This window comes from Amblyraja radiata, chromosome 1 (genome assembly GCF_010909765.2).
Source record: "Amblyraja radiata isolate CabotCenter1 chromosome 1, sAmbRad1.1.pri, whole genome shotgun sequence".
Lineage (NCBI taxonomy): Eukaryota > Metazoa > Chordata > Chondrichthyes > Rajiformes > Rajidae > Amblyraja > Amblyraja radiata.
Window position 1 is genome coordinate 139,908,879 of NC_045956.1, and position 14,375 is coordinate 139,923,253.

At 40.0% G+C, this 14,375-nt stretch overlaps 1 protein-coding gene across 1 annotated transcript; it reads left to right on the forward strand.

The window, feature by feature from the left end:
• Window positions 1-6,127: 6,127 nt before the first annotated feature.
• On the forward strand, window positions 6,128-14,170 carry LOC116979756 (cryptic protein-like). The gene is made up of 6 exons (XM_033031522.1): window positions 6,128-6,302; window positions 6,386-6,435; window positions 6,529-6,702; window positions 10,566-10,680; window positions 12,111-12,217; window positions 13,497-14,170. Exons 1-6 carry the CDS (start codon window positions 6,250-6,252, stop codon window positions 13,670-13,672), a joined length of 675 nt encoding a protein of 224 aa, XP_032887413.1. The 5' UTR covers window positions 6,128-6,249; the 3' UTR covers window positions 13,673-14,170.
• The last annotated feature ends 205 nt before the right edge of the window (window positions 14,171-14,375 follow it).

Consider the following 14,375-nt stretch of genomic DNA (forward strand, 5'->3'; position numbering starts at 1 on the left):
GAACTTGAGCAGATAGGATGTGTCTATACACTTCAGAATTCATGATGCTACTACCATCAGCAGTTGTATCATCAATGAAGATAAGTGACCAGTACCTTCAGCAGACATACATGCCCATGCCATAACACCCCTCCCACCGTGTTTCACAGATGAGGTGGTATGCCCAGGATCTTGGGCAGTTCCTTCTCTCCTCCATACTTTGCTCTTGCCATCAGTCTGATATTAGTTAATCTTCATCTCATCTGTCCACAATACTTTTTCCAGAACTGTGGTTGCTCTTTTAAGTACTTCTTGGCAAACTGTGACCCGGCCATCTTACTTTTGCAGCTAACCAGTGGTTTGCATCTTGCAGCGTAGCCTCTTTATTTCTGTTCATGAAGTCTTCTGCGGACATTGGTCATTGACAAACCCACACCTGACTCCTGAAGAGTGTTTCTGATCTGTCGGACAGGTGTTTGGGGGGTTTTCTTTAATATAATGAGAATTCTTCAGTCATCAGCTGTGGAGGCCTTCCTTGGCCTGCCAGTCCCTTTGTGATTAGTAAGCTCACCAGTGCTCTCTTTCTTCTTAATGATGTTCCAAAAACAGTTGATTTTGGTAAGCTTAAGGTTTGGCTGATGTTTCTAACAGTTTTATTATTGTTTCTCAGTCCCATAATGGCTTCTTTGACTTTCATTGACACAACTTTGGTCCTCATGTTGATAAACAGCAATAAAAGTTTCCAAAGGTGATGGAAAGACTGGAAGAAAGACTAGGTGCTGAGAGCTCTTATCCCTGCATTAAGGAGGCAATTACACACACCTGAGCAATTACAAAGTCTGTGAAGCCATGTGTCCCAAACATTATGGTGCCCTGAAATGATGGGGACTAGGTATAAACACAGCTATAATTTCTACATGGTGAAACCAAAATGTATAAAAATGGCCTTTATTAAAATCTGACAATGTGCACTTCAACCACTTGTGATTTGTTCTACTACAAATCTCAAATTGTGGAGTACAGAGGCAAATAATTAAATGATGGGCCTTTGTCCCAAACATTATGGAGGGCACTGTAGATCCACTGACTTACATCTCTCCTGTCAGCGCAGCAGCAGGGATTAAACAGTACAGCACAAACCAGAAATTACCTCTGATTTGATTAGATATCAGGAAATACCAAAGTTTTCTCCATAGCTTTGTACACTTTACAATCATAAACCTAACCCTAAATCATGAGTCTTCTTGATTGTACCCACCAAACATTACAACATTTACAGGTCGAAGAATTGTCGACCTTTCAAGGTAAAGATGGAAAACTTAGATTGCTGTGTTAGTCAATAAAATAGTTGAAATGTTGGGAAATGTTTATTCTTTGAGGCAAACAGTTTGGTTACAAGAGAAAAGAAAAAAAGATGACAATGTTTGCACAGCAATGTTTTCTAAAGGACAAAGTGCACAGATGGGGCTTAACAGAGACTACATTAAAGTGGATTTCAGAAAAACAAAAGGATGTGAGAAAACCAACAGCATATGTGGTTTTGCATAGAAACAGATGTTCAGCAAGCCAGGCAACATTTTTGGAGAGAGAAGCAGAGTTAATATTTCAGATCAATTACTCTTCATCGGAATATTGACTCTGTTTTTCTCTCCACAGATGCTGTCTGCCCTGCTGAGTGTTTCTCGCATTTATTTCAGATTTCCAGTGTCTATAGATAATTTTATTTTCTTCTGTTGCTCCACTCCGCTGAGATAAAAATGTTACCAATTGAGTATTATTAAAAGCATAGGGCATAGGCCCCCATGGGCTTCAGAAAGAAAAACAATATTCAATTCCTGCATAACCACCTAGAATTTGGTCCAATGCAGCAGAGTTAGACTTATTTTAAAATATATGCTACTGAGCAGTGGCAGAAGATGCACTTGATCCTGAAGAATTGTAATGACAGAGTTGGGAACCAAAACTGCTATCCATGGTAATGCATCACATTACATATGACATGTGTGCTACCTGTACCTGCTTATCGGGAACTATTATGACAAATCTTACTTGAGTAAAACTTAGACTATAATTAAGAAAGCTGGCTGGAAAATTACTTGGTATAACTGCGTCATGAGGATACGGATTCTGTATATGTCGCAAAAGTAGTTTCATTTATGATCTTCCAATATCTTCAAAAATGCATAGAACTCTCTCATCAACTTTGTAACACAATAGATCAGTTTAAAATAAATTGAGCACACGATTTCACTGCTGCATTTAATGAGGCTATGCTCAAGAGACAGCCACAATTTTTCAAATAATATTTTACAAATCCAAGAGCAGGATTCATCTTCCAGCTCTACAAAATGTAAAAAAGGTAGGTTCGCCCTTCACCTTCTATGCTCACTCTCCTCTAAATCTACTTCCCACCATCAGTCCAGTAACTGGATAATTGTTTATGTCATCAATGCAGAGGAATCCTCACATTGCAATGCAATTACATTTTCTGCACTGAATACTGAATGAAAAATATCATCATGTTGACATTTTGCATTTCAATTTTTTTCTTTTAGAAGTCTAGGAAAATAATAATTTTTTTACAGCTTATATGAAAAAATCAATCTTCGGATGTTATATAGAAGCAAGGATCTAAAAATTGAACCAAGACAAGATGACAGCAAAATTAGTCTGAATGGCTCAGGTAGATGTTTTAGGAACTGCTGAATGGATTGTTCAGGGTCATTTTTTGTTTATACTTTCTGAGGTAAAAATAAGACAACTGGTAAGATTTTAAAACATTTTGTGATCAAGGAACAGGTTTGCATAGATACTGCTGAAGTTGCACCTGCATCTGATTATAAAAAATTGTCAGTTTCCTGACAACATCCTGTTGGATTGAGTCAAGCTGGCTAGCTACTGAGCAGGATAGACATTTAGCATTGAGCTCTAGCAGAGAAAACAGAAGGAACAGAAAAGTCAGGAGTGAGATGCAGAGCTTGAAAGCAAAGGGAGAAATTGGATGCTGGGATCAGGGAACGATTAGGTTTTGAAGAAGAAAGTAGATTTGAGGCCAGAATCAGTGAAGCCTGAGGGGACAAAGGTGGTTTCCATCTCTATTAACAAACATCATTTGGTAACTCATCTCGAAGCAAACTCCTATTTTTAATTTCAAAAATATAACACATTCGCAATATGTACACAGAAAATACAGTTGCTACACATCTTCCTTTACACTCATTGTACCATCAATTTAGTATGTTCTCTTATAATATTTCAATGTCACTCCTATTTCCATCTTAAACAATGCACAATGAAACATTTGGGAGGCCATTACCCAGGTCCAGCCTTTCAGTGTTCCCAACTATTGTTGGGGTAGGACCCCTACTATTGTCCTTCTCTGTAGAGCCTTTGTATTGGCTGAAGTGAGTTTAGTTTAGTGATAAAGTGTGGGAAAAGGCCCTTTGACCCACCGAGTCCACACTGACCAGCATCACCCATTCACAGTAGTTGGATAGTATCTCCCTTGTTCATCCATTCCCTATACACTAGAGGCAATTAACAAAGGCCAATTATCCGAGAAACCCGCATGTCTTTCAGCTGTGGGGAAAAAATAGAGCACCTGGAGGAAAGCCACGTAGTGACAGTGGATAATGTACAAACCTCACACCTGGAGATTTGTGCAATGCAACCTGTCGGACAAGCTCCGTCATGGATCCCCACTGAAAGGGAACACAGTTTGGGTATCTGCCATGACACAGTAGCAGGATATGGGTCACACGTGCACCATGTGCAGCAACAGCAAGAGCACCTCACATCGGATGATCAGATTCTTGCCCGCCATCGAGAAGGAGCTTTGCCCCAACGTCCAATTTCTGTTGGAATTTGTCTCTCCACTCCTGCCAATTTTTACTGCACACCCGATTCCTCCAAACCAAATCCCCGGCAACTTCATGTAGTCAGACCTGACAGTGAAGGGAACAGAGGATAGGTCCAATATTTTTATTTTTTATTTTTAAAATAAAGTTTATTTCCTGGGAATAATTATTACTCTATCAACAGGCAGAGAATGGGGTAAGGAGGGAGAGATAGATCTGCCATGATTGAATGGCATAGACTAGATGGGCCAAATGGCCTAACTCCTATCACTTATGACCTTATGAACAAGGATGATCCCTTTGTGAATCTCCCCATCTCAGTGCCTCTCTCCTCCTTAATACCAAACTCATGCCTCTTGCTATAGTCTCTGTTAATGTGAATGTGATTCACATTTACTTAATCCTTCCGGTGCCTTGGGGTATTTTGATCCAGTAAAGACGTAATGTAAGTGTGAAGAAGGGTCCCGACATAAAATGTCACCTACACATGTTCTCTAGAGATGCTGCCCGACCCACTGAGTTACTCCAGCACTTCACCTATTTTTTTGAAAACCGGCATCTGCAGTTCTTTGTTTTTTTAATAGTCTGTAATTCCAAATTATTGGTGCAGACTGTTATAATTTAAATTTACATGTGCAAATATTACCATTTTTAAAGTTTTACTTCAATGAGCAGTTAAATCCCAAATAAAGGTGGAACAAATGTTTCCTCAGCCAAAATATTTAAATAAGCCTCATTTGGATGAGAGCTCTGAATGGCATTCATCCCATGTACTTTATCTAACCAGCAAGTACTTTGCGATAAACAAGATAGCATTCAGTGGAATGTAAACCTCCTCCGAGAACACATTTTCTTCCCAACTGTGTTGAGTGAGGATAAGATAATCAATGGAGGAGTTAATGATTTATAGCTCCCCATGTGGTATAACTATGGGCCAGTGATAATATATTGCTTGCTATATATTGCTCACTCCAAGAAAAATAATATATTAAAAATATATATGGTATATAGCATTTTATCAATGTCATTACTTTGTGATTTAATGTATGGGGTTAAAGCATACGTTTCTTCTGCATTCCACACTGCCTCTGGGGATATAAAAAAGTCAACTATAAATTATAATCAATTATAATCAATATGTTATTTGCTTTTGTATCATAGTCACATTTGATTTTTACAATCTATTTATTAATGACTTAGGAAATTCTAAATCCAAACATAAAACTGCGTTTCCAGGTTCCAAAGGGCATTCCATTTAATTTCTCATAATAGATTGTTACCTAAATGTCTAATTATGATATTCAGACAATTAAAGTCTAGATTAAGAAATTAGTTACATGGCCAGAAACCGACTTGATATTAGATGAGCAAGAAGCATGGATCTTCTCTGAGTTTTCCGATCTCTCACAAGTCATGACATTTGGCCTTGATGACCCAGGGCTAACAAGTAGAAAAGAGCCAGGATTCTCACCTCCAACTGCTATCCAAGTGCCCCCCTGCTGTAAATATCTTTTCCTTGGCCACTGGATGAAGACTGGGAGAATAGTGATTTCGGAGTGCTGATGCTGTCCATTCAGGCTCACACCCCAAGAATGTTTACTTGGTGGCGATGGGAAATAAAATTGTCTTAAAGAGAAAGAGGGAGAAAATCTGTGAAAGGAAGAATGAATCTAGGAAGGAAAGATTGAGTTGCACGCGTGCCTGGTGGCACATTTGATAAGGAATTAACGTAGCTTAACGTGGTACACTTTACCTCGAGATCTGCTAAGATGACCATTTGTGTTTGCTATAACAAGGATCCAACAACCATCTCAAATCAATCACCGCACAGTTGATCAGATCGGGCTGTTTCGTGGACCGGTAAAATATCTTCTCAATTGATGATACCTGCCGCCTTTAGCCACGAATAGCAAAACCGGTTAACAAGGATCAAGGATGCGGCCTCAGATAATACTTGAAGGGCAGGAATTCGCAAAAAAACCCCAATCTAAAATAGATATCAATGTAAACTAAAAAAGATCACGTCCTTGTTTTGAGAAAATAAGAAACGAAGGGCGTTAAAGTGAATGGACTTCTTAATGGTTTGGCGCTCGTGTGTTAATGTGGGGGAATTACTGTAACTGGGCAACACCGTAAAACTGTTACTACTGTTGGTGCGAATATTGAGATTTAAAATGAAGGCAGATGAAAAAACGTAAAAGTCGAAGGGAAATGGGAGGGGGTGCTGATTTGAATGTGGAGGCGGGACATGCTTTGAGGTAGTACTGGTAATGTACTCGGGAGCTCGGAAGGCAGGAGGTGAGAGCTTCTGTTAATCTTTGCAGTTTAACAAGGGTCAGAAAGCGCACGAACAGTGTAGTGTCTGTCACCGGTTACCTCTCTGACGGAGGATCCATTGGATTTCAACGCACGAATGAATTATAATCTTTGGTTGGCAAAGAAAATGAAATTCGGAAGAGCCTCTCGGTAAGTTTGCTGAAAGGATGACGGGGTTGATCCTCGGGTAGGGTTTGGGTGCAGTGTTCACCGCTATCTGATATGTTTTTTAGGTTCCTCTCTGCGGTGATCTTCATCTTACAAACTGCGGGAACTGAAGCTGGTGAGTGATTTAAGTGACGCTGGGCCGGTTCTAGTCATCTCTATTTCTTGTGACATCTTGTAATACCCACCGTTTATCTATGGTCGGTTTCAGGCTGTGAAGGTCAACATTGTGAGGATAAAGACACTCTGGAATCCGCTGCTCAGAAACACACAGAGAAAACTCACAGATCATCTTTGAGACGTTTTAATCAATTTAACAAACAGGCAGAAGACCGAAAGTTTCGAAGCCATGAAGCGGTCATACCGTTCACTGGAATTACGGACAGTAAGTCACCACAATTTAAAAAAAGCCACTGTTGCAAATAGGGGCAGAACCTAATAGTGGCTCAGCTGTTAAATAACGGCGGCGGGACATTGTAATCGCCGATAAAATGGCTTAATATGTACAAATGTTACAGTTCACGTTGCAATATTTATACAGAAGTCGTAAACTTTATCCGAGTTTCGTTTCAATTGCCACGTCCCCCCAATCAATCAATCACATCTTCAATAATCTCTCTTTAGCTTTTTAATCCTTATCCAAACAAACTAGTCTTAACTAGGTAAACATAGCACGCTCGCTTGGTTTTATTATCATCCTACCAGCTGGGTGGGAAAATCTTTCGAGGGGAAAAAGTACCGCTTTAAAATCATAATTATTGACTACATTTTAAGCTCTAAAAGGACATAGACATAAAATAATATATTTGATCCTTCGTGGAATAGCAGAACATCCTTGAAGGGATGAATAGCCCACTTCAATTCCCATGCCAAATGCGCAAAAATTCACACCCTTTTGTTGGACCCTCGGTGCGAGGGACGATTCGGCCAAGAAACTGACCCTGTTCCGAATTACAAATGTTAGTCAATCGAAATGATGCAACTCAAAAAGACTTTGGTTAGGCCGCATTTGCCGTCTGAAGAAGGGTTTCGGCCCGAAACGTTGCCTATTTCCTTCGCTCCATAGATGCTGCTGCACCCGCTGAGTTTCTCCTGCTTTTTTGTGTACCTTTGCTGTATTGCGTGCCGTTCACCTGGCCCCATTGCAGGAATGATTTGGAAGCGTTGGAGAGGGCGCAGAAGAGGTTTACCAGAATGCTGCCCGGATTAGAAGGGTTCATCTACAGGGATAGACTTGGATTGTTTTCTCTGGAACGTGGGAAGTTGAGGGAAGACTTGATAGAAATATATAAAATGACGAGGAGCATATAGATAGGTTAAACAGTCAGAACCCTTTTTTTCATAGGAAATGTGCAACACAGAGGACATGGGTATACAATGAGAGGGGGAAAGTTGAATGCTGTATGCTGGGCAAATATATTTTAGTCAGAGTTGTGGCGACCTGGATAGCACACGGAAGAGCAGGGTATAGAGGGATATGGATCATGTACAGACAGATGAGATGAGTTTAAATTGGCATAATGTTCGGCATCAATATTGTGGCCCGAAGGGCCCATCCTGTGCTGCACTATTTTATGTTCCATGACAATGTGTGTGTGTTGGGAGGGAGAGGAGGGGGTTGGGGGGGGGGGTTCTTTGTATCCAGATTTTCAAGTATAAGTAAGCAAAATTATTTTGCTGATCTCTGTATTGCAATTTGTAAACTTTATCTTCACTGAAACCTGTACCATATGACTTTCAGGCAAGGCATAACTAATATAAACATTTGAAAAACAAGCCTGTGAATGATGAGAGGGTTGGAGTCTTGATTTTCAATCCAAAAGAAATATATCAGCATTTCTTTGGAGCTTGTTTTGTTTGTAGTTTTAAGTTTGCGATTTTCAAATGAAATTGAGAGTTGGATGCAACTCGGCATCAAAATGGATGCACAGGTTTAAGGTTGAGCTCAGGACAAAATTCCAATTTATTCAATGTTAGTTGAATGAATAATGTTGGCAGGACTTCAGGATTAACCACTTCAATTCTTCTTACAGCAGTGCAAAGCCAGTTCTTATGTTCACCCAAGAGGGTCTCATCTTAACATCTCAATAGAAAGATAATACAGTATCCTTAATCACACAGTCCTTCCTTAGTACTAAACTGAGGTATTGGCCTGAATTATGTTTCAAATTCTCTGAAGTGGACTTGAATTCATAACCTTCTGACTGAGGGGCACTAGTACTGCCACTAAGGCAGAGCTGATAAATACAAATCTCTAGACCCATGAAATGTAACAAGTTAAGTGTGCTTTGTGGACCAGGTGGTTGATAGTTATAATCTCTTACTTATTGTCCCTCAATTTGAATTTGCCTGATTGAAAATGCTGAGAAATCCAACAAAAGTAAATATTCAGTCTGAAGAAGGGTTCTGACCCAAAACGTCACCTGATTCAATGATATTTTATTGTGACATGTATTTAGGTACAGTGAAATGCTTTGTTTTGCATATGACCAGGTAAAATCATATAGCAGGCCCCATCTAGGCAGTACACAAAATGTTGCCATGTTTTGGCACCGACAAAATTACAAAAGTTCACCGAACATTTCTATCTACTGCTTGTGTTTGTGATATATATAAATGACATGAACGTTAATATATTTAAGAAGGAACTACAGATGCTGGAAAATCGAAGGTAGACAAAAAGTGCTGGAGAAACTCAGCGGGTGAGGCAGCATCTATGGAGCGAAAGAAATAGGCAATGTTTCGGGCCAAAACCCTTCTTTAGATATAGATGGGTCGGTTAATAAGTTTGCAGACAACACCAAATCGGTCGAGTTGCATACGGTGTAGTAGGCTGTCAATGGATACAACAGGATTAAGTTCATTTACCAATATGAGTGGAGAAATGGCAGATTGAATTTAATCCTAGCAAGGGTGAGATGCTGCACTTTGGGAGTTTGAATGTAATGAGAAAGTATAAAGGCAAGATCCTTAACAGTAATGATGCACAGAAGGATCTTGTGGTCCAAATCTACTGAAAGTGGCAATACAAAGAGATAGAGCGGTAAAGAAGGCATATGACAGCTATTGGTTCAAACTAGTTCTATCATCTCTCATAATAAATCATATCTGCAGTGTAGATTGATTAATTGATTATCATGGAGTCATACAGCACAGAAACAGGCCCCTCGGCACAACTTGACCATGCTGAACAATATGCCCTATTTACAATAGTCCCACCTGCTTGCAATTTGCCCATATCCCTCTAAACCTTTCCTATTCATGTACCTGCCCAAATGTTTCTAAATGTTGTCATAGTAGCTGCCTCAATTACCTTCTCTGGCAGCTCATTCCAGATACCCAACCTGTGAAAAAGTTGCCCCTTGGGTACCGATTAAATCTTTCCCCTCTCTCCTGAAACCTATGATTCTTTATTCCCCAACATTGGATGAAAGATTGTGCATTCACCCTATCGACTCCCCTCAGGATTTTATACACATCTGTAAGATCACTCCTTAACCTCCTGCACTCCAAGGAATAAAGTCCAAGCTTGCCCAACATATCCCTGTAGCTTAAGGCCTCAAGTCCTGGCAACATCCTCTTCTTTGCACTCTTGAGATAGAAAGCTGGAGTAACTTAGCAGGTCAGATAGCATCGAAAATGAATACATGACGTTTTGGGTCAAAACCCTTCTCTAGTCACCCATTCCTTTTCTCCAGAGATGGTGCCTGACCCGCTGTGTTACTCCAGCTTTTCGCGTGTATATTCGTTTTAAACCAGCATCTGCAGTTCCTTCCTATATATTCTCTGCACTCTTTCCAGCTTAAGAACATCCTTCCTACAGCAGGGTGACAAAGGGTGGGTGTGATCACATGGAATTAGTGTGCGTGATCAATGATTGATGCAGCATGGAAACAAGCCCCTTGGTCCATGCCCATCATCATTGACTTCACACTTCCCTGTTAACCCACTTTTGCATCTGCTCCCTACATACTTGGGGCAATTTGCAGAGGGCAATTATGCTACAATCCTGCAAGGATGTGGGAAGAAAGCGGAGCATCCAGAGGAAACCCACATCATCACAGGGAGAACGTGCAAACTCCACACAGACTGCACCCAAAATCTGGGTCTGCGACGCTTTGAGGCAGCAGCTCTAACAGCTGCACCAGTGTGCCTTTACTTTGACTGTGTCACAGATATTGAAGGAAATGGCTCAAAATGGCCAATGCTATTTTTTCTGAAGGTTTACGATTTGTTTTCTTTCCCCAGGTAGCAGGCTGAACAGGAGTTGTTGTCAAAATGGAGGAACATGTGTACTTGGCAGTTTCTGCATTTGCCATAAACACTTTGTGGGAAGAAGTTGTGAATATGATGAACGCATTAGGTATGATCAATTGTGTCGCTCAAATTTAAGAATTTAAATCCTCTCAATTGGTTATAGTTGAGGTAGATATGAATTATATAGACCAGGATGGTGGACATTATAAATCTGTATCAAAACAGGTATAATCTTGTGGATACTGTTAAGGGAGATGACCTGCCAGGGGAGAGCAGCATCAGCAGTCAGGTCTGTGGCACCTAGCCTCACTCAGAGACACAGCGGGGAAGCGTAATGTCAGGCAGAGCCATGGTGGTAGGAAACTCGTTAGTTAGGGGAAACATACAGGAGATTCTGTGGCAGTAAATGAGACTCTAAGATAGCATATTGCCTCCCTGGTGCCAGGGTCCAGGATATCTTGGAGAAAATGCATGGCAGAAATTGTGCATGTGGACACAAATGGCATAGGCAGGAAAATGGATGAAGTCCTGTAGGTCGTTCGGTCAAAAGATTAAAAAGCAGGACCTCCAAGGAGGTAATCTTCAGATTACTCCTGGTGCCACATGCCAGTGATGATAGGAGCAGGAAGAAGGACAGATGAATGCGTGGCTGATGAGTTGGTGCAGGAGACAGAGATTCAGATTTTTAGTACACTGGGATCTCTTCTGGCACAGAGGTAACCTGTAGAAGAGGAATGGGCTGCACCTGAACAGGATGGGAACCAAAACCCTGGTAGACAGGTTTGCAAGTGTTACTTGGGTGGGTTTAAACTAGATTGACAGAGGGACGGGATCCAATGTAGGACTGAGGTGGGTGAGAGGTCGTAAGTTGGTATGGAAAGTGATGAAAGAAAGTTCAGTTGACAGAATAGGCAGAAGCATGGCAGGGAGCGAGGAAGGAATGTTGGATAGATTGCATTTACTTTAATGTGGTCTGATGGGTAAGATGGATTAACAGGACGTGGATAGTATGTGTGACTGGGAAGTTGTCGCCAATACCGAAACCTGGCTAAGAGGCGGACAGGACTGGTAGCTTAATGTTCCAGGTACAGATGCTGTGGATGAGATAATGGAGGGGATGTAGGTTTATTGATTAATGAGAATGCAACAATAGTAGTTTGAGACAATATTACTGATGATTTGTCCAGTGAGGCTATATGGATGGAGCTGAGACATAGAAAGATGATCACCATGGGACTATACTGTAGTCCCCCCAAATGGTCAAAAGGAATTTGAAGAAATATCTATTTTTAAACCAATTCAGTATTTCCCTTAATGCTAGCACACATTTAATGATTGTATCAAACGGAAAAGATTATTTACATTTAACTGGCTGAGTCCACATTTCAGGTAAAGATCACAGAGATCAGTATCAAATCAGAAAATAGGAATATTCCCCATTACGGGTTATCCTTTTTTTTGTTTTATTGTCCAGATTCATACATGACTATTGGTCATTTGTGTAAGGGTTACCTGTGTTTTATTTCTCTGTGACAGAAACTGTGGCTACATTCCTGAAGGAGCATGGGTGTCTAAAAATTGTACATGGTGTAAGTGCAGCTATGGGATTTTGCACTGTATCAAAGGATCTCAGGATGACTGTGGTAAGAAACATTGAGTTTCTTGTGATCTCAATCTTAATGTAAACTTTGTCATAGTGACCTTTCATCTTTTATTGGTAAAATACTGTATATCATCATATTCAGTACATATGATATCTCTATGAAATTAGTACATTTGTTTTCATTGATAACTAGTAACTTTGTCATTTCATAGAAGTGCTGAAGGTACGTTGACCAGTGTGTCATGGAGGGGGTGAGCTTTTTGTCCAAGATGCTCCGCAGTTTGACGAGCATCCTCCCCTCCAAGACCACCTCCCATGAATCCAACTCCGTCCCCAGGATGGAGCCAGCCTTCCTGATAAATTTAATAATCCAAGAAACCTATAAAAATGCAGGATTGTGATAATTGGTCAGAAAGGAGGTGGTGCTTGAGTTTGTTACCTGGTCAATTATATTATATGGTGTGGAAATTTCAAGAACCATCTTGCCTATCATTCATAACTGGCTACGGCTAGTTCAGTATTATAAAAATAGTACGAGCACTGAGTTTTAGGAAGGCTGGCCTGAAGCTGTGAGGAGGTGATGCATTAAGAGAGCTTTTTGAAGTAATAGTTGTAAGGACAGATGATTGTTTCTTTTTGAGGAGACAATGGTGATGGGTTTTAACAACAACAATTATATACAGCTACTAAGATGGTAAAATGTCCCAATTACATGGGGGATAATCAATCAAAATGTGACATTGAACTATTTATGTTTGAGAATAAAACACTTTTCATGTAAGATGACCCAAAGTTCAGGATGTGGAATAAACAAATGAGAAGGTTGGTGATTGAGACAATAGAAAGAAACCTAAGTAAAAATGTGGAGGTTCAATGCAATATGCCCGTAGGTTGAGGTAAGCTGGAGAATAAGGGCAGCACAGTGCCAGAGCTGCCACACAGTGCCAGAGACCCGGGTTCAATCCTGACCTGGGGTGTTGTCTGTATGGAATTTGCATGATCTCCTTATGACAGTGTGGGTTTACTCCCACATCCCAAAGACCTATGGGTTTGCAGGTTAATTGGCCTCAGCATATTGCCCCTAGTGTGCAGGGACTGGATGCAAAAGTGGACTAACATTGAACTAGTGTGGATGGGTGATCGATGTTCGGTGTGGACTAGGTGGGCAATGGGCATGTTTCCATGCTGTATCTCCATCTCAAAACAATGTAATCATTTTTAATGGTGTCAACTTTGGAGCTAAATAATTTTCTGATTTGCTTTTAATCAGTTAATATCAATTTCTCTGTGCTTATCCTTCTATTTCTTTTATGCTTCAGATATTAAAAGAGATTTAAAATATCTCAGATATTACCAGCTAATTTCAGATGGATCTCAGCTGTTACCAATTAGATACTTACTGCTGCCTGGGATACTCACAACGATTGTGCTACTTGGACTTTTACCTTTGAATGTATGGTCTTGCAAACTGGAAAGGCCCTGCAGAACATTTTAATTATGTTCCAGAGAATTTATCCACATCGATGAAAGGATGCTGCTATAAGACTAATTATAGTTCAACTTCTAATGGAACGTTACTATTCTTTTTCAGAGAACTGCATCAGTTCTATTATGAAATAGAATCATGCAAAGCTACAGGGTACACTTGTGACAGACTTTAAATGCACGTGTGATGCATAAATGCCATTCTTTGGCGTGGGTGGATCTGTAACTGGAACAAATATACAGTGGTGTTTTTCATGTTGTTTTCATTGATTAGCAACAGTTAAAGGCAAGGGAGAGTTGCAATGATTGAGATGTGATATTGAATGGAGGGAATTGTGCATTGAACATATTAATGGTTTGGTTAAATAAATCAAGTCTTTTTTTAGTTTAATTATTCAAGGAAACAACTTGTATACTGTTGAATGATATTTTCAATAATAGTTTAAATATTGTATGTAATTTTTGTTATATGAAGTTATTTCATAATATAAAATTTTAATAAATCTATTTATGCCAGTATCTGTTATTGTTAAATCATCTATGTGTTCCTCAATGCTTTGAAAATTACCACTAATTCTGATTCCCCCCCCCCCTATTCTCTCATGACAACTACATTTCTACAATCTCCTCTTCTCTGTCCAGTCATTTTCCTAATAGTTTCAGGGATGTGCTCAGTCCACACTTTAAAATGACGTCACACTTTGGCATCAAAG

Excerpts from the sequence above, each read along its gene's own strand:
- LOC116979756 (XM_033031522.1), top strand. The coding sequence starts at position 6,250 with ATGAATTATAATCTTTGGTTGGCAAAGAAAATGAAATTCGGAAGAGCC. Across the intron at positions 6,303-6,385 it reads AAATTCGGAAGAGCCTCTCG|GTTCCTCTCTGCGGTGATCT; the intron begins GTAAGTTTGCTG and ends TATGTTTTTTAG. Across the intron at positions 12,218-13,496 it reads AGGATCTCAGGATGACTGTG|ATATTAAAAGAGATTTAAAA; the intron begins GTAAGAAACATT and ends TTTATGCTTCAG.